This window comes from Mytilus galloprovincialis, chromosome 4 (genome assembly GCF_965363235.1).
Source record: "Mytilus galloprovincialis chromosome 4, xbMytGall1.hap1.1, whole genome shotgun sequence".
NCBI classification, from domain to species: domain Eukaryota; kingdom Metazoa; phylum Mollusca; class Bivalvia; order Mytilida; family Mytilidae; genus Mytilus; species Mytilus galloprovincialis.
Genome location: NC_134841.1, coordinates 81,238,894 through 81,264,257, shown reverse-complemented (window position 1 = coordinate 81,264,257; position 25,364 = coordinate 81,238,894). Strand labels below are relative to the sequence as shown.

The 25,364-nt window shown below is 32.1% G+C and overlaps 1 protein-coding gene across 1 annotated transcript; it reads right to left on the bottom strand.

The window, feature by feature from the left end:
• Window positions 1-245: 245 nt before the first annotated feature.
• LOC143073107 (uncharacterized) lies at window positions 246-25,364 on the bottom strand. The gene is made up of 12 exons (XM_076248418.1): window positions 25,315-25,364; window positions 21,025-21,974; window positions 18,706-18,804; window positions 17,817-17,918; window positions 16,273-16,407; window positions 13,748-13,773; window positions 11,982-12,106; window positions 10,882-11,229; window positions 8,710-8,830; window positions 4,342-4,400; window positions 1,392-1,456; window positions 246-645 (listed from the first exon to the last, which is right to left on the bottom strand). The coding sequence occupies exons 2-12, from the start codon at window positions 21,967-21,969 to the stop codon at window positions 550-552; spliced, it is 2,121 nt and encodes a 706-aa protein (XP_076104533.1). The 5' UTR covers window positions 21,970-21,974; window positions 25,315-25,364; the 3' UTR covers window positions 246-549.

Genomic DNA, 25,364 nt, shown 5'->3' with positions numbered 1-25,364 from the left:
TTACACTGTAATCCGTAGACGACATTTATAGATTCACAATTCAGATCATCGTAATAAAATATAACTTCTCAGTTTAATTGTTAGTGAATTGAGCATCTGTTATTTTAACTTCACAAGTTTTGCAGCCCTTAGCCTCACATTTCGAAATGCGACAGTGTTATTCAGAGTCATAAAAATTCAAAATGTCTTTAAGAAGAACTGAACATGGCTGCTGAAAGCGATATTTTATTTCACAATATTTTATATATCTCTTCAAGCTGCCATTTTAATTAAAAGGTCGTCCTTTAAGTGATGAGGTACAAATATTAAGACTTATGAATTGTGAAATTTGGGAGAACGTACCATTTTTTTTTCATAGTGCAAACATGGTATGACCATTTACACAACATAATGCAAACATTTAAATTTAATTAACAAGATTATATAGACCAAGTATAAGACATTCTGTTTAATATCAAATTATTTTATTTCATCCTGCAGCTGGTTTTTATGTTTTTCAATATGTTTACGTACATGACATGTGTACGATGTATGTCAGAATAAGAGTTATTATAAACCCCCTCGCAAGAATTTCCATTTTCTCATATTTTCTGCATAAACACATATTTCCAACACTTCTCTTACAAACAAGGAATGAAATGAACTCTACAAGGAAAAATCATGAAATTCATTTAAACATATATTGTTTTCATACTTAACAGATTCCTTTTCAAATGGTCGGATATTAGTAGTTAATATTTAATAGCAATACAGCGATTATTGATTGATAAGTTACTTCGTTACGCCGTATAAGAAAAGAATGTTATATCTCGTGGCAAGATACAGTTATTAAAATATGAAATAGTAATGTTGACCGTAATGGAATATCTGTGGCACAGATGACCACAGATATTTCCATTCTTGAACCCACAATCATATCCCATTTCGCTTGATTGCGATATCACTGAATATGCCTTATCATCCACTAAGTAGTACAACGTTACCTGTATGGAGCATCGAAGAGGGTTGGATTTGTGTTATCAAAGTTTTCAATGTATCGATATGAAGACTGTTGTGTGTCTTTTTTTCATGTCATTTCTTAAAATTATACAAGACTTCTACATAAAAATATTTACGGTATTAATGTTATTATATTTCAATGATGCTCGAAGTCCAAAACTCTAATACAAACGTTGAAGAGAAAGCCGAATCTATAACGTGTTTTATCGATAATTACCTAATATTTTTGGATATATCCCAACATCAGACCTTGATTTACACTCTCTAAAAGTAACATAACAAAATTACTTATCTCCAAGGAAATTTCCGAAATAGACTAAATTAAATGAAAAAAGCAAATTGACAATACTTTGGCATTCTTACGTATCCCATTTTCTTTTATTTCAACTTACATATGTTGCCTTATCTGTTCTGTATGCTAAAACTCTCATCTCTTCAGGACTAATGTCAAATAAATCTGTTAAAAAATATATCAGCGTTGATAAAAAATTATAAAAAATTCGCATGATTGTTTATAAAAGCTACTGAATCCGACAAAATGCAAAGGTAAAAAAATTACAGATCATTAAACGACCAACGTCTGCAATAATCTGAATCAATCTGTGGTATTATTATATGGTGTCAATTAAATTTCATAGCAAAATATGAGATTTTAATGTTGTATGTTTATCAATCCTACAGATTGTAATAAAAAAAATTATCATATGTTTTGTAGTAAATACAGTAGTTTTAAATATTTGATAAATAGCCTGCTGTTTAATACATATCGCGCAACTTTGATGCGCACCCTTTATCGCATACCCTTTATCACAGCCCTACCCTTTATCGCATACCCTTTATCACACCCCTACTCTTTATCGCATACCCTTTATCACACCCCTACCCTTTATCGCATACCCTTTATCACACCCCTACCCTTTATCGCATATCCTTTATCACACCCCTACTTTTTTTTTACATAGTCAATTTTTATTTAAGGTTAAAAAGTAATTTTCCTCAAAAAAGGTACGGTCATTCGGGCGTGATGCAATTTATTGAATGGCGTCATTGTTTGGTATGTACATGTGACGTCACGAACGTCAAGTTTTCATATTTTTTGGCACACAAAATGCAACTATAAAAAATACAAAACACACAAAAAAATCAATAATAAACAAGAATAAAAAATAGAACTGAAGGTAACCCAGTGAACAGTTCATATAATATAACTCTCCTGTTGAATTATATGATAAAGCGTATAAAACATGGCAAATTCCGTATCACATGCCGTATCACCCTCGACCAATATCATCCCTCGGGCTGATATTGGTGTCTCGGGATGATACGACATACGATACAGAGTTTGCCATGTATTATTCTCTATATATACAAACAGTAAAACTCGAAAATACTCAAATCCGAGAAAAAATTTAAACGGAAAGCCTTTAAGGATGTGGGTTAGGTGAGGTTAGGTAAAAATCAAGAAATTAAGAAATTAAAATTGACACTATAAGCTTGTAGAGCATCAATTAAGGATAAAGATAAGCTGAAAATATTGATAGGTCATGGACCTCCTTTTCAAGATATTTGAGATTTTAAATATGGCGGGAAAATGCTGAATCGGACTTTTACCGTATATTTGCATTAGTATTATTTGGGTCTCAAACCAAAAGAAAGAAAATAAAGAATCTTTTAAAATTTTGGTAAATGACCTTTCATGAGCTAATAAGTCTTATACGAAAAAATAAATGGGTGTTATGGGGCAAAATATTTTACATTGTATAGTAAAGAGAAACACCAAGGAGCCCGAACATTTGACACAAAATCCAAAACTTAATCAAAAGCTCAAACACACCAAACAAACGAACAGCTATCATATTCCTGACTTGGTACAGGCATTTCTCTTATGTAGAATATGGTGGATTAAGCCTGGTTTTATAGCTAGCTTAACCTATCACTTGTATGACAGTCGCACAATGTTGTAATATATTAACAACCATGTGAAAACAAACAGACATAATAGGAAAAAATGTCTAAAATAAGGGTACAGCAGTCAACATTGTGTTTTTGTGTTAATCATTATAACATACATTAACAAATAATCAAACATTTACCATGGCACAATAACACAATAACGAGATGTATAAGTACAGAGTCAATTCATATGTTACAAAGAAACACTAAAAAGCATGTAGACAAAGCATACTAGCGAAAATAAAAAAAGACAAGAATACAAAAATTATTATAGAACAATAACACAATGACGAAATGTATGAGCACAGTGCCATGTCATATTTATAAATGAAGCACAAAAAGGCATATAGAAAAAGCATATCAGCAGAAAAAAGACAACAACGCAGAAGTTATCATAGCATAATAAAAGAATACTATAACACGTTATTAAGATGATAAACAACGTCAGTATCCATAATCTATACTTCAAGGTCATGGAATATTATTTGCAAAGGTGATACAGAACATTTATTAGTAAAGTCTTAGTACCTCCCAATGAACCTTTTTAGAAAATGGAAAAGATGTTCTTTGACATACCCTGGTTCATCAATGCTCTACACAGACACTGGTCATAGCAGTTACTCATGCTCTTAAATATCGAGGTTGGGGAATGTATATCCCATATGGAGGTGAAGTTGGTATTTTGCTATTAAGGTGAGAGAAATTGATAGTTTTAAAATTTAAATCGTCTCGTATGTATTCTTAATCATCAAAACAATTAAATTAACTCATCATAGGTACCAGGACTAAATTTTGTATATACGCCAGACGCCCGTTTCGTCTTCAAAAGACTCATCAGTGACGCTCGAATCCAAAAAAGTGAAAAAGGCCAAATAAAGTACGAAGTTGAAGAGCATTGAGGACCAAAATTCCTAAAAAAAAATGCCAAATCCAGCTAAGGTAATCTATGCCTGAGATAGAAAAGCCTTAGTATTTCAAAAATTCCAAATTTGATAAACAGTTAATTTATAAATATAACCTTATCAATGATAATTCGTGTCAGCACAAAAAGTGCTGACTACTGGGCTGGTGATACCCTCGGGGAAATACATCTCCACCAGCAGTGGCATCGACCCAGTGGTTGTAAATAAACTTATCATAAATGATAATGTATTTCTTTGATTTATGTCATATCGATCCATAAATAAATTGTATATCTTTTGACTGAATGGTTTACACAGTTTGGTGCTAATAATCTATGTGTATTGACATATATTGTATTATGTATTTGACCTTATGTTACACGTTTAATTGGGTCTGAGTTTTTTTCTAATAATGATATGTATTTCTTTTAGGTGACATAAACGGGATTTATCGTACCATTTACAATGGTCTAGGACATTAACTTACCTTTAAATTCACTGTGGGATGAAAATAACCACATCTTTGATTTTGTCCACTTTAAGAACCTAAAACAAATCAAGGATATATTTAAGGATTTGTTTTATCAAGAGAGCATTGGATCATTAATTGGTAACACAATTACATGTTCGGTATCTTAGCTAGATATAAATAAAATATTACACACTGCTCTTAATTTTGATTGTTCCAAAAGATTTGACAAAGTATAGGTTTCTGACACAGAAAAAAAGGTAGGTAGAGAACTTTGAAATTTGACATTCATCTTCCATGGTCCAAAAACTTAATACATGGTTAGATTCCGCAATTTAGTATTTGATGAAATCAAACTAAACTTTAAGGTTGGAATGTAATAAGAATTTATTTTATAAAGAGAACCAGAATCTAAAAAAGTAGATACATGGCTAGACTCGGTATTTCAAGGAACCTCATTACCTCAATTTGATATCATTCGGTCTAAGTTGGACACCGATTAACACAAGCTTGAAAACTGACACAGACAGAAGGTAGACAGAGAACTTTGAAATTTGACATTCATCATTCATGGTCTAATATCCAAAAACTTAATACATGGTTAGATTTTCCAATTTAATATTTGATGAAATCAAACATAACTTAAAGGTTGTTCTGTAATAAGAATTAATTTTATAACGAGAATCTGAAAATGTAAATACATGGTTAGATTCGGCAATTCAAAGAACCTTATTACCTCAATTTGAAATATTTCAGTCTAATTGGGACCCCGATTTACACAAGCTTGCAAATTGTTTCCAAAATCAAAAATCTAAATACAGGTTTAAATACAGCAAATAATAACAAGAGGCTCTTAAGAGCCTGTGTCGCTCACCTTGGTCTATGTGCATATCAAATAAAGGACACAGATGGATTCATGACAAAATTGTGTTTGGTAATGGTGATGTGTTTGTAGATCTTACTTTACTGAACATTCTTACTTCTTACAATTATCTCGATTTATAATGAACTTGGCCCATTAGTTACAGAGGAAAATATTTTGTTACAATTTACAAAAATTTACAAATTTTACACAATTATTAAAAATTGACTATAAAGGGCAATAACTCCTTAAGGGATCAACTGACCTTTTTGGTCATGTTGCCTTATTTGTGGATCTTACTTTGCTGAACATTATTGCTGTTTACAGTTTATTTCTATCTATAATAATATTCAAGATAATAGCCAAAAACAGTAAAATTTCCATACAAATTTCCAATTCAGGGGCAGCAACCCAACAACCAGTTGTCGGATTCATCGGAAAATTTCATGGCAGATAGATCTTGACTTGCAAAACAATTTAAGGTTTGAATTGCTCTTAATACTTTGGTTTCAGAATAAAAAGCCAAAATCTACATTTTACCCCTATGTTCTATTTTTAGCCATGGCGGTCATCTAGGTTGGTTGGCAGGGTCACCGCACACATTTTTAAACTAGATACCTCAATGATGATTATGGCCAAGTATGGTTAAATTTGGACCAGTAGTTTTAGAAGAGAAGGTTTTTGTAAAAGATTAGAATAAATTAGGAAAAATTGGTAAAAAATGACTATAAAGGGCAAAAACTCCTTAAGGGGTCAACTGACCATTTTAGTCATATAAACTTATTTGTAGATATTACTTTGCTGAACATTACTGCAGTATATAGTTTGTCTCTATCTATAATAATATTTAAGATAATAGCAAAAAAACGGTATAATTCAATTCAGGGGCAGCAACCCAACAACCGGTTGTCCGATCAGGGCAGATGGATCTTTACCTGATAAACAATTTTATGCCATGTCAGATTTGTTCTAAATGCTTTGGATTCAGAGTTATAAGCCAAAATCTACATTTTACCCCTATGCTCTAAATTTAGCCATGGCGGTCATCTAGGTTGGTTGGCAGGGTCACCGCACACATTTTTAAACTAAAAACCTCAATGATGATTATGGCCAAGTATGGTTAAATTTGGACCAATAGTTTTAGAAGAGAAGATTTTTGTAAAAGATTAGATTAAATTAGGAAAAATTGGTAAAAAATGACTATAAAGGGCAATAACTCCTTAAGGGGTCAACTGACCATTTTAGTCATATTAACTTATTTGTAGATATTACTTTGCTGAACATTACTGCAGTATATAGTTTATCTCTATCTATAATAATATTTAAGATAATAGCCAAAAAACGGTATAATTTCGTTTAAATTGACAATTCAGGGGCAGCAACCCAACAACCGGTTGTCCGATCAGGGCAGACAGATCTTTACCTGATAAACAATTTTATTCCATGTCAGATTTGTTCTAAATGCTTTGGATTCAGAGTTATAAGCCAAAATCTACATTTTACCCCTATGTTCTATTTTTAGCCATTGCGATCATCTAGGTTGGTTGGCAGGGTCACCGCACACATTTTTAAACTAGATACCTCAATGATGATTATGGCCAAGTATGGTTAAATTTGGACCAGTAGTTTTTGAAGAGAAGATTTTTGTAAAAGATTAGAATAAATTAGGAAAAATTGGTAAAAAATTACTATAAAGGGCAATAACTCCTTAAGGGGTCAACTGACCATTTTAGTCATATAAACTTATTTGTAGATATTACTTTGCTGAACATTACTGCAGTATACAGTTTATCTCTGTCTATAATAATATTTAAGATAATAGCCAAAAAAACGGTATAATTTCGTTAAAATATACAATTCAGGGGCAGCAACCCAGCAACCGGTTGTCCGATCAGGGCAGATAGATCTTTACCTGATAAACAATTTTATACAATGTCAGATTTTCTCTAAATGCTTTGGATTCAGAGTTATAAGCCAAAATCTACATTTTACCCCTATGTTCTATGTTTAGCCGTGGTGTTCATCGTGGTTTGTTGACCGGGTCACGCCACACATTTGTTAAACTAGATACCTCAATGATGATTGTGGCCAAGTTTGGTTTGATTTGATTCAGTAATTTCAGAGGAGAATATTTTTTGTAAAAGCTAACGATTGACGCAACGACGTCGGACGACGCCGGACGCAAAGTGATGAGAAAAGCTCACTTGGCCCTTCGGGCCAGGTGAGCTAAAAATGGACTCTTCGGACCTATTGGGTAACGGAGACATCATTTAAGATATAATTATGTGTAGATTCAGCATATGAGGGAGCCCGAAGAATTGGGTTTTTTTTACGTCAAAATAAGTATTTTTTGGGAACATGTGGACCTTAATATGGAACAATTTGAAATGAGGACACAGAATTAAAAAAATAAATACATGGTTAGATTTGTCATATCAAGGCTCCTCAATAATTTTCATTTCATGAAATCGAACAGAGTTTTTAATTTTGGACCTTTTGGTTTTCAATGTGCCACAATTTTATAAGGGGATCCAAAATTAAAAATATAAATACATTGTAAGATTTAACATTCTAAATAATCTAAAGACCATGAAAGTGGTCCCCTTAAGCAAAGTATCATAAAGTTTTTGGTTTTTGACCATTTTTCTTAATGGTTAGGGTCATCACCCCAAAATTCATTTCCGCCTTTTTTGGGGTATGGGGTCTTTTAGAATAATTTCATATAGATTCATAAACATTGCTAAAGTGAGTCGGCAATTTAGTTATGTTGGATGTACAAGTTTGCAGTCAAGTGCAGTCAGAATGGGGACGTTAAATCGTATGCCTCGTGTAAAGGGAGTGTCACGCTCTTTCAACGTTAGGAACACTTTTTTTGAGAGGTCCATATGTGGCATGTTGCAAGGCAAAAAATTCTGACCCTATCCAACTGCCTAAGTTACAGTAGCAATCCAAATTTCCTCGACCAACATCCCAGATAAACTCTTTCACAAGATCTAACTATTGTATTAATTGTTTACTTGTTAACTTGTATCGTCCTGAACATGCATGAAATGTTTGCCATTGTCAAGCAACCAGCAATAAATCAATCATAAATATCAATACATTTATACACAAATTATTGTCCTGAAACACGAAAATGTCTTTTTTTGGTCCATGTTTGGCTGTTAAATTCCTACACTGTTCAGACAATAAGACCCAAAAACATTCCAACCTTCCGTTTGTGATATGAAACCCAGTGGTCGTAAAAAATAATGAAATATTTGCCAAACAATATAAATAAAGAATTTAAAGAAACAATGCCAAAAACGTCTGAGGTGAACATAATGCTGAAATTAGACTATGTTTATTTATATTTGTTTTACCAGCTGTTCAGTCGAATACATTATTATTTTCGTCAAAGATAAAAGTAAAAGATATGGAAAAGGTATTACTAGACAACTTATAACATACTTATATGTAGCCTTGTCTATCGTATTTTGTTTACTATACAAGATATGTATGTGTTTAAGCGTTAGTGTACATACTCTTTACTCTGATCACTGGTGAGAAAGCCAATTCGATATTTTCCTGTCAGTTGTTTTCTCAAATTATCCATATATGCGAATGCCTCTGCAAATTGTTGACGGGCAGATAATGGGTGATAACCTAATTAGAAAAGAAAGAAAACACAATTCAACGATACAATAATGAACAATTTGAAAAATAAATTCGAAATAGAAATGGACACTAACTTAACACTAGGGAGACATAAAACAAAGTATCCACATTGACTTTATTCCGTAGTATTTATTGCCGTGCACTAATAATTACATGGTTGAACATGTTTGACAACCTTCAAATACATTTTAAACATGTCTGTAACATGCCTACGTTCCGTGGACTATTTGAAAAAATAGACTCTGAAACAATGTAATTCGAAGTCGTTCGTTTACAATACGTAAAACTTTACGCTTTTTAAATTATGTCCTCTTGCTAAATAGTTCAAGTTTGAAGACTAAGTGGAACACATCAATATTTCCGATCGAACTTGAATAATATGAAATACTCCAGATACGGTTTGCCTCATATCTTGACGTACATCTAGAAATTGACAATGCAGGTTGTTTGAGAACGAAAATACGATTTCAGCTTCCCAATTGTGAACTGTTTAGTTCTGTGAAATAACATTCCTGCAGCGTATGTATATGGAATACATATCTGTTAGCTGATATTATATTTCTTGATAGAAGATTGGTGCTTACAACATGTACAATAAATATATATTAAACCAAGTGTTCCAAATTGTATAGTTGAAAACATCCCTTTGAATGTTTAAAAGACATCATCACGAGTTAGATGACATTTATGTAAATTTCTGTTACACAGATGGTGACTGATATGTTCAAATTGAAAATACCACGAACCCGTACTTGAGCAACACGTCGGGTGCCACATGTGGTGCAGGATCTACCTACGGTTCAATCATTGGAGATCACGCCCGGTTTTAGATGGGTTCGTGTTATGTTTTGTAAAACGTTGTTTGTATTTTTGTATTTGTATTTTCTGCAATCACGTTTCTTTTTTTCAAATTTTGAATTTTAAAGTTTTTTTGTCTCTCTTTTAGTGAAATTAAAAGCGCTCGGTATCCCAAAAAGAGTTTACACCCTTGAATGATTATACATATATAATGATATCAGATGTTCATAAGCCTGTTAAGACTTTATTCAACTTATGAGGTATAATATCCGTTTGGCTTGAAAATGCAAATATTGTGTTATAAAAAATTAATTTAAAATGTTTAACAAAATATTATAAATCAAATAATGCATCTCCCTTATGCAAAGCTCTGATCCCTTGCAGATTTTGACTAAACGCTTTGTTCTTTATGGCTTTGTAATCTTTTCAATTTTTGAAGTACAATTCGTACTATTAATGTTAAACAGTCTCTCTTTTACATAATGGTAATATTCTGTCTATTTGATCTTATAAAAAATGACAACTACAAAGTTCTTACCGTAGATAAAAGATTTTTTCAGAGCAATATAAGTTTTCTTATGTAAATACGTAATGCGTCTACTTTATGTCAGATATGTCAATTTCCAAGCCTTCAGGTTCGGGATTTTCTAACTGTGTTAAAGACCAATTGGTGACCTCTATTAAAATCCGCATGTGTTATTGCAGTACATTTTTATAAAAGGTGGGTTATGGGAGAGTTCCGTTCTTATAAAAACAAAAACTGTCTTACAAAATTGCAATACTGGTATCTATGATGAGTTTATTTACATAATGTGTCTGGTTACAATAACAGTGATGATACATAGTGATGAAAATATATTTTCGTTTGATCGTTTTCCATAAATATTTGACCAGTAAACACCAATAAAAAATTGCGGAAAAGTGATACGATAGCCAATAAGGCAATAATACAATATTCATTTGTTTTTATTTGGTTCCAATATATATTATAATCTTTTTTTGCATGGACGAAATCGAAATTACTCGATGCTTATAATGTGAAATTTCTACCACAATCTTCGTTATGAATTTAAAAAGAGGGACGAAAGATACTCATAAATCGAAAATAGACTGACAACGGCATGGCTAAAAATGAAAAAGATAAACAGACAAACAATAGTAAACATGACACAACATAGAAAACTAAAGAATAAACAACATAATATATTCGAATAAATAAAAGTAAATGGAAATACACGTACCAGTTACCACCAAAATATTTCTCCAACGAGAACGATTTTCATTCTGACTACATTCCTCATCTTTTTTAATCAATAATGGCCTGGCTTTAACTAAGTACCGTTGAGACTCGCAAAAATGTGGTTTGTCGTCACTATTAAAGATATAATCATTCATTTTCAAATGCGCATTGTAAGTTTCCTCGCGATTACGTGGGCCCCATCGAATTTCAACATCCAGTTCAAGTTCTGAAAAAGAATACTTCGAGTTTTTGCAGATGAATAAATCCGATAATTTTATTGGTGTTATCATTTTATTGCCATCTATGTATAGCGTGAAGCTTACAGGAGATACTTCGATGGGATGTTCCACTGAAATAGAATTAAACAGTATTAATGTTTTGAATTACTCTCACTGAGCAATACGGATTGACAAAGAAATTCAAATAAAAACGACAACTAATTTAAACATTCAATAATAACTTAGGAGTCATTTAAGGAATGACTGTAATATTTTTTTCTGTCTATGAATATATACCATAAAAAATTTGGTGCACACTGAATAACGCGCGATATTCATTTTGTTAATTCCTCTATATGTAGCATTTTTCTAGGGGGTTTCCAAGTAATTAACCAAAGTGTATATGTCTGTCTGAATCAATTCTCGTTATACTAACTGTAAGATTATAGGCGCTGTTAAAGTAAAAATGTTGCTAAGCTTGAAATCTATTTGACACTCTACTGTATTAGGTTTGAATTAGGAAACATCTCTTTGAATGTCGATAATAAAAGGTCATACAGCTAATCAGCAAAAGTCTTTTAATACTAAAAGTTACATGTGTGTGAAAATATTTGTTGAAATTATCCTTAAGGTGTTTAAACTAAGTAAACTAGTTTTGTAAAGCTGTTCCTGATATTCATTCATCAAAAAGGTACCGCGGTCAAATATGCGAACTGGACACTGGCATCAAAAAAAACTTGTCTGCACTTGAGTGACCAGAATAGGTCACCTTATAACGTTGCTTCAATAGTACTATTCTAAAAGGAATGCAATAGTGCATAGTATGTAAAAGAATTGTATTTCTGTAAACATTATTTAAAATAAAATATTCGAAAGATTTTACCAGTACTGAGGTGCTTCAATGTATCCAGTTTCTGCCTGTAGAGAGTAAACTGGTCCCTTATTGGTGTAGGCATAGATGGTATAGAGTTTAAAACTTCTTTCGTCATGTCTTGAAGCTTGAACCAACTATACAAAAAGTGAACACACAAATGTTAGAGTAGTGGCTAGCGAAAAGAACCTTATACAAGTCACCAATTATTATTGTTTCAGATAAAGTATTTGTAAGTAATGAAGTAGGTATTTTTAGTAGATTAGATGATAATACGTTTATATGCGCCATATTTTAGAAAGCTTTTCGATTATTTTAGTCTCTTCTCAACATGTCGTATATCCTGCATGAATGCGAAATTCAATTATGTGTGTATATATATGATGTAAAAAATATTTTCTACATATACATATTGCCCATATCTAGGATGGTCATTGGATGTGTGTATTGATTGATATTTAAGTCTAGGATACATGATTATATAATCAGTTATCAGTTGTAATTGGCTTTGAACTAGTTCCCAGTAAGTACAAGTACCCTAAGATATGTACTTCCTGTCTATTTTTTGTTTTAAGGGATATACCCATATAAAAGCACTCCCACGTCCCACCTGTGTTTCAATTATCTATATTTCTGCTTTGTATTAATCTGGTGAATTGAGCCTTTTTCACCTTATTTTTAGTTTCATCTTATGTTGAACTGCTACACCACTGTCGGTTATGGTGAGGGTTGGTGACTTCAAATATGTTTAACACCGCCATATTATATATGTGACTGTCTCATGTCAGAAGTTCAGTGGTTGATAATTCCTGACTGATATATTTGTGTTTCGTAAATGGTTTTGTTATAAGTTGGGTCATTATTTTTTTTTTCAATTAAATTGATACATAATATATTTAGTTGAGACCTTTAAAAGTCGACTATACAATAAGTATTTTTTCTCATTGTTGCAGGCAAAACGGTTGCCTTCGATTGCTTACATCCACTATATTTTGAATTTTAATGGATATATAATTGTCTTATATGCAATCATAACACTTCTCCTTATTTTTGATTTTATTGAATGACATAATCAACAAAAAAGGATCGATCGGACAATTAATGATATTTGATTCTTTGTATTCTGGGATTATTTTATCAAATCATTTTTTATTGTCGAACTATAACTAAGTCGAAAACTGCAAAACATTCCTCCAATTTTGTGTCTTACTGATACAGCATTTCAGCTTTATAAATTGAATGCTATATAATGCTCCTCTGGCTGTTAAACTTTTTGGTAGTTTTAAAAGAAACAAATTTTAGTATAAACCTGATATCTTCAATGATCTTTTACACACTTCTGATCTCGTCAGTTTGACTGGAAAGTCACAGATAGAGTGTTTACTTGTATGCCAGTGGCTATCTTTTTTCCCAAGGTTTTAGTTGAATGATTTTTATTTGATATTTAAAATCAACCTAAAAGTACTTTCCAGACTTAGACTTTCGGTAGAAAAACATTAAAACGAAAATATATCTTTAAAAGAACAACCAATTGATGTCTGTTTTTAATTATTCGATGCATGCCGTACATTTTGCGTTTATCTGGATGGACCCTATATTGGTTTGTATAAATATTGAAAGACATTTTGCAAGCCTCTGTTTGGTATACTGGTAGATAATTTACGATTGTTTACACGTGTACTTCGATAGATTTAGAACATTGAAGTCATCATTATTAGTTTTACACAGAGTTTCCCATACGTATTAATTTCGTCACATTATCAAATAGATGTACTTACTCTCTGCACAAAATTATTTCCCCTTTCTAAAATAAAATAAATCTATTTTATTATGCCTATTTTGTAAATTATACAACATGATAAACTGAAAGAGAGCGACAAAATCATACAAATCACATCAGAATTACCATAAAAAGTTACACATTTAGGTTATAATTTCTTTTTTGGTGGAATTGTCAGTGCATTTTACATCGAAATTTCGTTTACGTTAAATACATGAATAATGATGATACCAGAAGTGGTTAACGACATAGTCTGACTATAAAGTCCTCTCATGGTCGGCTCGGTACCAGAAAGTGGTGAGCGTTTAAAAAAAAATATGCGTGACGATGGAAAGTTGGAAAAAACGGCTGCCATTTTGGTTTGGTGAGATCTTCTTCGTATGTTGATTATTTTGGTGTTATTGACTGCCTTCACAACGGCTGCTTTCACGACCAGGTTGTTCGGCCTGACAGCCCGCTTACCACCACGATGACGTACTGGGCTATGAGTGTCGGACATATAATTAACGATGACAAGAATCATTATAAGGGACAAAGTTGTAAGACAGTAAAATAACGGTTTATTATCTAACTCCTAGGATACAGCCCCTCGGACGCCCGTAACACTCTCCCATCCATAATGGGTTTGGTGTGTATGCTGAACGGTTATTTACGGAGACAACAACGTACATGTACTGTATAGCGTTAGTAACAGTTAGGTTTCTGTCTACGAAAGTAGTAAGTCGGTGGTCATCTATTATTAAATCAACAGCCTAGACTTAGGGTAAAGAGGAGTAGACCAAGCACGTCCGTACAGTTGTAATGTCTGAGAAGTGAATGATTGTATGGATTGAATGGATTGAATTGAAATACATAAATAGTGCCTTGCAACATCACTAGTGGAGTCAAATAGTGTCACGAATAAACAACCAACCAGTTAAAAACATTTTTAACCTTTTCAAATATCTTCCAGACCAAGTGGATTCTGATGCATACTTATTTGCAGATGATACCAAGATCTTTAGAATAATAAAAACCCAGAATGACAAACAAATTCAACAAGAAGATCTTAACAAGATGGAATCCCGGAGGTGACAAATGGCTAATCAAATTTCCCCCGGAAAATTTTAAATATATGAAAATAAGAAAGAAATCTAATAGCACTGACCATCTACCAAAATATAGGCTACTAAATCATCCAATAGCACAAGTTAAAGAGAAAAAAGATATAGGAGTCCTTATCGGCTCAGAACTCACCTTTGAAAACCACATAAGTGAAAAAGTAAACAAGGCCAACTCCATATTTGCAGTTAATCGAATAACATTTAAATACTTGGGAATCGAGACATTCATGCCATTATACAAAACCATGGTTAGAACCCAACTAGACTATGCCAGCTCAGTCTGGTCCCCATACAAGAAAAAAGATATCGACAAAATAGAAGGTGTCCAAAGAAGACCAACATTATCTTATAGGAGAATAAGAGGAGATATGATTCAAACCTTGAAAACAATGAATGGATACTACGACAAAGAAGTAAGCTCATTTTTAAGAAAGGCTGACGATTCCGAACAAAGATATAGTAGCAGGAACAACAGTATTAAGTCATTCATCAAAGATTCCAATCCAATATCCGTAAACACTCTTTCTCTGTTAGAATTGCTAAAACCTGGAACAAACAACCAGATAAAATAAAAAAGTCACCATATATAAATGCCTTTAAAACCGATTAGACAAATATTGGTCAGACGAAGAGATATATTATAATGACTACGGAGCAGAAATATTCGGAAGTCATGGCCAAAACTGTATTAGTAAAACATTAAATTATGAGTCTGGTAAAGAGGATTCGTGAGGGATCCTGTACTGGAAATCAACTATAAGTAACTATAAGTAAGTAAATTGTTTCCGGTAAAACTGTACTTCGTTTTCAACTATAGATGCTTTATAAATTTTCACATACAAATAAACATTGTAGAATTTTAATCACTCATTGACAAATATTTTTTTGTCGATTGTTATATAACGTTCGTAAAATGGCACCCAATTGATATGTTTGTCATCTTAAAAAAATGAAAAATACAAGCTGTGAATACCTGTATACCTTACTTGAGAATTGAATGGGTTTTATTTTGGAAATTCATTGGAGGTGCAAAAGCGTTGACCGAAGTACATTTTGTATGAAGCGATTCATTCTAAAAATGTGCGCACGGTCAGCGCTTTTACAACCCTATGAAATTACTAAAAGAAGCATGATCACTATCACGTTTTTCTTTTATTTACCTGTGCACTTTATTGTGGAAACGTACGTATGTTATCATATATGTTGCAATTCGTGCAATTCATTTTTAAAATGAAGAATGACGCGAGACTGCTGTTAGCCGATGAAAATAACGTATAATAATAAAACATACATGTAATTATATGAACAGAAATATACAGATACGACGACTTGCGATAAAATATCTATTTCTCTTTCTTAAAAAAACGGTTTCGTCGGTATAAAAATGTTCTACAGGTCAATTTTATTAGTGTGTACTTACATTCAAATTAATTCCAAATGGATCATCTTTTTCCATAAGACTTAAACTCTTACTCATCAAGTCAGCTTCATATTCAACCACAGACCCATATAATTGTTCACAAGATCTGTTCTGTGTTCTGTATTTATCAAGACTCTATAAAATAGAAGCGAAATATACCAGAGGGTCGTCATCTTCGCTAGCCAAGGGTTACGATCCACGTCCTTCGTAACCTATGACTAGCGAAGATGGAGGGACATTAAAACTCATATATTGAAGAAAATAAATACTGACAACTAAAAAATAAAAAAGACAAAAAGACATTTTATAGTACACAAACACAACATAGAATACTAAATACTGAGAAGCACGACCCCCACTAAAACTGGAGGTGGCCACAGGTGCTCCATGTAAGCAGATCCTCCTCGACCTGCTGTACCCGTCGTGTCGTTCATATCATTTCAAAGACGATAATACGTCCAATTCGGTAGGTCACAATCGGGAAAAGGGGACGGGTTTGTAAAATAATATTATTTTACATATATTACATATATACGTCTAAATATGTGATAAACTTACGACACATGCTCTTCATTAGATAACATATAGTTATACAGGTAACACCATAATTAATATATACTTCATCTCAAATTTAGCCCAGCAATTCCAGATCTACAAATTTGCGTTAGTAAATTATTTTCCCCTCAGTGGGATTTAAACCATTGCATCTGAGACATCGTGACAACACCACAAGCACTATGTCGAGCACCCTAGACAACTCGACCAACTAGGCTATATAAAGATATAGCTTTCGTTAGTCTAGTAATGCTTTCCTCGTCGGCTATTATAATAAAATATATATTACATTCCTTCTTTTATATATTAACTGAGACCATTGCGTAACATGTAAAACATTCAAAATTGCAATCGCTTTATATTTTGAAAAAAAAATATATTAAGCACATGTGTTTAGCACTTACTTTGTTCAGGTTTCCTTAGATCTAATCTATATACGATGCATGCCAAAGATAAAAGACATTTCAAAGAGCATAATATATATTTTCTTCCTTAACAAACGGTCTCGTCGGTAGTTCAAGTTCAGATACATTGATTATATTTTGTCACTCAAAAGCCAACGTGTCAATCATTACTAAATTGATATTTAGGATGTTTCAGAATCTAAAGGATGTATGTTTCATATCTTTTTCTTGAAATTGACAAATCTAGGAATGTTATACTTGGATCTATGGCACACAAAACTATTCACATTTAAACTTCAATTCTATTTTTGTAGTGAAACTAAACTCTGTTCCATCGCGTTACGTTAACGCAATATTTCCTTTTAACTTAGTGTTGAATATATGCTTTCCCGATTATTTTCAAAAGAAACACTACATTTTCACTACCCTTTTATAGACAGTCAATGTCGTCAAACACAACCCTCGTCATCTTCTGAAACAATTTTTCGTCCCGAAATTTGGTTGCAATTATTTATACAAAAAAAAGCTCTTTCCCCAATCCCCCCCTCTCCACAAAAAAATAAAAAATAATGACCAATACCTTACCGTATTTATATTATCCAGAACTGTCTGTTCTTCCTCAATTAGTAAATGATAGAAGGATGCAAATTCCTGACGAATTCTATCTTTCTGAATCAGTGCTTGCAACTACAAGAGATATCTAAATCTTACAATGATTACATGCACTAAATATGGCAAAGAAATATAATTCTGTTGAATTGAAAAAGGTTAAAAGGCATATAAGATCGTCACATCATCTTCAATAATATATTATAAAACAAACGAATCTCACATTTAGTGATAAGTGATTTCAAAAGACGTTTATTTCAATTCAGATGAATAGTTAATTTTAATATACATATGACTATGTGGAAATGTATTACTAACACTACGTCCGAAGCTCTTTTGTATATTTACATTTCTCAGGAACCAATTATAAAAAAAACACTGGATCCCTGCTTTGGCATCTGTAATGTTAATTAACTTAGCAAAGAATAAGTTCAACAACATCTCTGAAAACAAAATAAACACCTTCAATCTGATATAAGGTTTTTATTTTCAACAAAATCTACCTCGAAAACCTCTAGACGAGATTGTCAGATAAACCATGAGTGCTAAATTTGCTTTTAAAAATTAGCTCAACAATCTATTTTTCAAATAAATTCATGAATATCCGAAAAGTGTTATCCTAATAGTATAAACACCTTGGTTATTTGGAAAGGTACACATAGTTTGCAAAATAAATGTACCAAGCTGGAAGAGATGTTAAAAGTTGAAGCCATGTGCAATATATAGAATTGAAAGTTGAAACGTTGAATGTGTCAAGGGGATAATAACCCAGCCAAAGGGTAGAATACCCTGAGGCTCATGACATCAATGGGTCTTTAAAGCAGATAAAAAAAATACTTAAATGCCTTTCTATTTTCTCACTTACCTCCGTTTGTTGCTCATTTCGTTGCAAAACTCTGATTGCTTGATCCAGCGTTCTTAAACAAATGTTACTTTCCTTCTCAATTTTTTGACTTTGAACTTCCTAAAAATAAATAAATGTTTAGCATTTTTAATCAAGCGTTTTACTTTGTAGTTTTATTTCATTTTTTAGGGGGGGATGAATTTGAAAAGTTTAAATTGAAATAAATTCCACAAAATCACATAAAATATTTCACATCTAAATTCTAGAACTCCAGCAGGAAAAAATAAAATGAACAAATATCTAAACTTTCCTACTTATGCCACATATACCACTTACTTACATAGATAACAACACTAAAATTGTTCGTTGGTGTTTGTACTAAATTCTGTACTTTGCTATGGTTAAGAATTTATTGATATCATAAGAAAGGTCTAAAATTTACCTCACTATACTAATATATATTCATGTGAATTGTTCTTAACTTTAACTGTTTATATTTTAGGTCGCAAACAGGTGGCTGTAAATGTATTTGGTATGTAAATGCTATAGAAAAGGGATGAAAGATACTAAAGGGACAGCCAAAGTCATAAATCTAAAACGAAGACAACGCCATTGCTAAATATGAAAAAGACAAACAAACAACAGCACACATGACACAACATATAAAACTAAAGAATAAACAACACGAACCCCACCAAAAAACTAGGGGTGATCTCAGGTGCTCCGGAAGGGTAAGCAGATCCTGTTCCACATGTGGCACCCGTCGTGTTGCTTATGTGATAACAAATCGGGTAAATAGTCTAATTCGGTAGGTCACATTCATGAAAGGGAAGGGGATTGTAGTAACGACGTAAGGAACATATCCGATATCATTTGTGAAACGGTTATTCCATAACGGTCAACCAACTCGTGATGGCGTCCGTAAAATTTACGAAGGGATGATTTCAACTTCACCATTTGGAACTCTTGGTCTAATAGCTTCCTTGTGAGCAGCAACCCTCTATCAAGAAAATCATGATAGGAAATGCAAGCACGGGAATATCGTATCAATTGGGAGATATATACCCCGTATGTAGGTGCTGCTGGAATGTTTCTACTTAGAAATGGAAAGTTCATAATTGGAAAGCTGAAATCATCTCTTTTGTCGTAAAGTTTTGTTTTCAACCGACCCCCATTGTCAATTTCTAGATGTAAGTCAAGATATGAGGCCGACTTAACTGTATCTGTAGTATCCTTTATCTCTAGCTCGATGGGATAGATGCGTTCCACATAGTCACCAAATTTTGAATTAATTAATGAAAGAACATCATCTATATAGCGGAAAGTAGAGTTAAAGGATATTGCTAACTTCTTATCTTTCTTCCTAAGAAACTCTCAAGGACAACAAACCTATAAACGAAGATGCCTCTCTAATCAATTTCTGTTCAATATTGCAATTTTAGTCAAAAGCAAAGTGATTAAATTATGTACAATATATACGAATCCAATGCTTCGATACACCAGTTGCAAAATGAAACCATGTTCCTATGCACTTGTATCAAACAGACATGGTCGACGATTAAACATTTCAATTTAGTTAACTTTGACGGGTTGTTTCAAATATTTAATTTTACAAAAGCATAATAGTGAAATAAAATCTCGCTTATAGTAGTCCGTTTCTTTCAATTTTATTAAAATAAGCACAAACCATCGCTGATTAGTTGATAATTCAACCTTATTTGAATCCGTGCGAACTTCGATTTCGGCGTTACATTGTAGGTGGAAATTGGTTGATCATGTTCAAATAGAGAAAGGAAAAGAAGGTCAACATTGAAAAGTGAAACAAATGAGCGACAAGCACAAGGTAAAAACATGTTATTCAATAATTCGATTTATACATTTATTTAATCTTTGAAATAAAATCAAACAACAGATCTAGAACAATCGTATGACAACATGTGCTTGTCTGTCTACTTAAGTTCATATCAAATTAATGTCTATATTGGGTCATTAAACTATGATAATTGACAATTTTCGGTTACTAGTAATTAGATGTAGTCTGATACTGTTCTAAAATACAAAATACTGACAAATGAGTCCATAAATTGTAACTGGGTTTCTTTTTATAATATAGATACTTGCTGATTATTATGCTTTAAATCAAATATGAGAATTTGAGCCAAATCGTTGAAATGAATTTGACAGTTATTGCAACTTTCGTTTATTTCTTATTCGTCTTACAAAAATGCAGTATTAGCTTATGGTGTCCCAGTTCATATATCAGTCGTTAAAATTTAGAGAGATACGATATGACTCAAGTGTGCAACTGAATTTTGTAAAAATGCCATAAAATTTACTGACCTTCGTTCGATTAACATGCTCTTCAATTGTCGTCACAACATGACTAATGCAAGTTCTGCTAAATACAAAGTTTACACATTTTTCGCATTTCAATATTCCACACGTATGGCACCAATACTTGACAACTTCATTGTGTGTGCAGCAATAAATAAAACCATCTGGAGATTGTACAACATGCAACTGCTGTGGATTGGGTACTTTTGGCGATTTTTTTCTTCTAGACTTCTTTCGATTTGTTAATTGATCCGCGTCTCGTTTAAAAAAGAATGATGAAAATAATGATGTTTCATGCGGTTTTATTGGTGCAGCCTCTGTCACTGTCACTTGTTGGCAATCATTACTTGAGCCCTCGTCAAAGAATTTTGCTGAAGCACACTTGATTTCGCAAGTTTGCTCACCTTCGTTTCTTTCAATAGAAGTTGAGCTATTCATACTTTGCCTTGAATGCACTGTTGTGAAATTGATGCTTTCAAAAGATTCATGCTGTCCATCTGATAAGGTTTTTATCTTGTCATTTCTATCTACTGATTCTTCTAAAGAGAGATCACTACTTCCTACATTAGTATCATAATAATTCTCAGACACAATAGTTTCTCTTACAACTTCATCTTCTTTAGCTGTATTCTGTTTATCAATGCTTTGTAATAGTTCAGAAGAGTCAACGCTAGATTCAACACACGAATCTTCTTTCAACGATTTAATAAGAAAATCTATTTCTTTTTCTTTTCCCTCCGTTTTATTCAAATTTGTGTCTTTAACATTTACATTGTAATGATCTCTGTCTAATACTGTAGCTATAGGGTTACCTTTAGAATTTCTAATATCGCTTTGCAAAATGTTGCTTTCTGTAAGTGATTCATTTTTCAAACCACCTTCAACGTTGTTGTCTGATAACTCCTGATCAGATGTTTCGGTGTCCAGTGATAAATTATTTTCTTCGGCCATTTCACCTGTTAAAATGATGGTGTGAGTAAATTATATGAAATCTTGCTTGATCTTAATTTGTTGGATCTTAATTTTTGTGTACGAAATATGAATTTACTCAAATTACATAGCTCTGTAAGAGTATTCGAACTCATCAAATGTATATTCTGTATGTTTATACATATTATAAGGTTTTCTCCAATAATAAGGTTTCTAAATGAAATAAGATTTAACACCTTGATTTATATAAGTGAGTCAAGTACTTCTAGAAAAATCAGAGTAACGTCAACATTATATAGCTCAATTATGACTACTAAGTTTTATTTTAATTAGTAATACTGTCTTGTAAATGACTGGTATTGGTTAACATAAGTAATATTGTAAACACAAAATTTGAACAATAATTCAATAGCTTGAACATTTATTTAAATTACTTATTTGGATGTAAGAATCTGGCTTCAGACAATCAAACCGGAGTATAAAATGTTTTTGTGCATATAGTTAGTTGATATAGCTATGAATGACATAAAAAGGAATTAGGCTAAACTTTTCGTCTTCTATATATGTTTACGGAGGGTCAAAGTGCTAGTTTGATTTTCAAAATATATATAGTGAAAAACTACCTGAGACCGCTTAAATGACAGTGAGACACTCTGGTCTTTCATTGTCCATAAAATTGAATGATCTTTAAGATTATGTATATATATATTATAGTGAAGATTGAGATATTAGAACGATCTAGCCTACGATATTGGCCCTCTTTCCTTTATTTAGTTTGAATATTTACTCAATCGATTTTTTTTAATTTCTTTTTGGAAGGTTTTACCCCTTGATAGGCAACCCTCCTCCGTTACGTTCATTTAAATATAATGATCAACAGTGACTGTCATTACAGAAATGATGAGCTAGACAAGATCAACAAATAATTCAAGATGACAAAATTCACCAATGGACTCAGGATTACAAAATGCATACTCCTTGAATGACGACACTAAAACCTGCTTTTTGCATTATAGGGACACTAATTATTATAGATGGAGAGAAGTTTCATAAATAGCAAAAATTTGAGGGGAAAATACAAATTTATTGTTTAACCTTATATTTTGATATTAAAAAGAAAAGATAAGTTTTAAACAGCAAAAATTAGCATTCAAGACAAAATCTTTTATAATAAACCCATTGGAATGAAATTGTAAGATTAATTTACTTCTAACAGAATTGTTGCACCTGAGTGAGGGTAGTAAGCGTCAAATTGGGTTAACATTTTACCGTGATTCGTCAAAATATCCTTATCGTGATTCGTCAGAGGTCTCAAATAATTATCGTTATCGTCATTTTTGGAAATCGATTTTTTTAAATTTTCTTTTTGGAAGGTTTTACCCCTTGATAGGCAACCCTCCTCCGTTACGTTCATTTAAATATAATGATCAACAGTGACTGTCATTACAGAAATGATGAGCTAGACAAGATCAACAAATAATTCAAGATGACAAAATTCACCAATGGACTCAGGATTACAAAATGCATACTCCTTGAATGACGACACTAAAACCTGCTTTTTGCATTATAGGGACACTAATTATTATAGATGGAGAGAAGTTTCATAAATAGCAAAAATGTGAGGGGAAAATTCAAATTTATTGTTTAACCTTATATTTTGAAATTAAAAAGAAAAGATAAGTTTTAAACAGCAAAAATTAGCATTCAAGACAAAATCTTTTATAATAAACCCATTGGAATGAAATTGTAAGATTAATTTACTTCTAACAGAATTGTTGCACCTGAGTGAGGGTAGTAAGCGTCAAATTGGGTTAACATTTTACCGTGATTCGTCAAAATATCCTTATCGTGATTCGTCAGAGGTCTCAAATAATTATCAACGTTATCGTCATTTTTGGAAAAAAAATAATGTGATCGTCAAAATCTCGATATGTTTATCGTCTAAAAGAAAGTGTACATTTTATCGTCATACACCAAAAATTACCGTTAACGTCATTTGGCAAGAACTTTTATCGTTATTCGTCATGAAGGTACCCCCCTGAATCACAATTTAAAGTAAAGACATTTTTTTCTGCTTTTTTATTTTAAAAACTATGAAAGATCAGTTGAATATTATAACTTGATCCAGCCAAATTATCAGATTTTAAACCCATTGTCAATTCACCAACACAAATACATACATGTACTATTATTATCGTATGCAAAATGCATTGGACGTGTAACATGGACTCCTAGGGAGCCGCTAGTCACTTAAATTTATATATAAATACGTCACATAATTTGTATGCCTTAAAGTATTGACACATTTGATAAAAGGTTTAGAACTACACCGATATTTGAATCGATATTATGTTACAATGATTTAAAAAAAAAACAATGTCATACATTACAACCTCCTTTATATATATATTTAATTTCTACTTTCTTTTTGGCTAATTATTATATATTTAATTGATCCAACTTTTTGTGTACTATACATATGTGGATATCTATTTTTCTTTTTTTTTTCTTTTTGGGCTGCTTGTTGTTATCTATATCAACCACACTTGTAATAAAATGCATTAGTATTAAAAAAAACCAACATACTATAGATTCTTTATCTACGTATTCTTTAAGAACTTAAATAGTTCTCGTTTAACTTTTTTTTTTTTATCTCATTGTTTGTATTGTATTATGAAAAAATTAATGTTGTAATGTTTATGCCCTTTGGGGCCCATAATTGGAAATAAAAATATCTTATCTTATCTATCTTATAGTTAGTGTGTATAACATGTACGAGGGTCAAGATGGGGTGCCTTTATTTCTGTATTCTTTGATTTTTAAGCGGGTAATTTTTCTCTATTCTTTATAATCTATATATATGGAAGTTTTTAACGGGCCATAGTCAAGGTCGTTTAAAACTTGCATATAATGGATTATAATCTATTCTGTATGTTTAAACGCGGCCTATTTTTTCTCTATTTTTTTGCTTTTTGGCATAAATTTTGGTATCTCGTATACATTATTTTATACTGTTTCATCCATGTAAACACAAATTAATACTCTGCAAATGTATATACATTTGTACTTATCATGAATGTTTTGTGTTTGTAAACATTGTACTGAAAATATATGAGCATCAAATTGTAGATATCCGAAGTATGAGTATTGATTGGTTTTGACACGTTCAATATGTAAAAATGTATCAAGCTCTGTTGACACTGTTGGTGTGTCTTTTCATACAAGTACGCTGGCTTTTTTGGTGTTTTTTTAGATGAAACTCATCGCGTATACATTAATAGTTCTTGGTCCTTATTCAATCCCAAACACAACCATATTTAAATTTTATCATCACATTTCTTGTTTTATACAAACACAAGTTCTTACCTCACTATGCAGTACATGTATATATCTGGCTCCTTCATGTAATTGTGAAA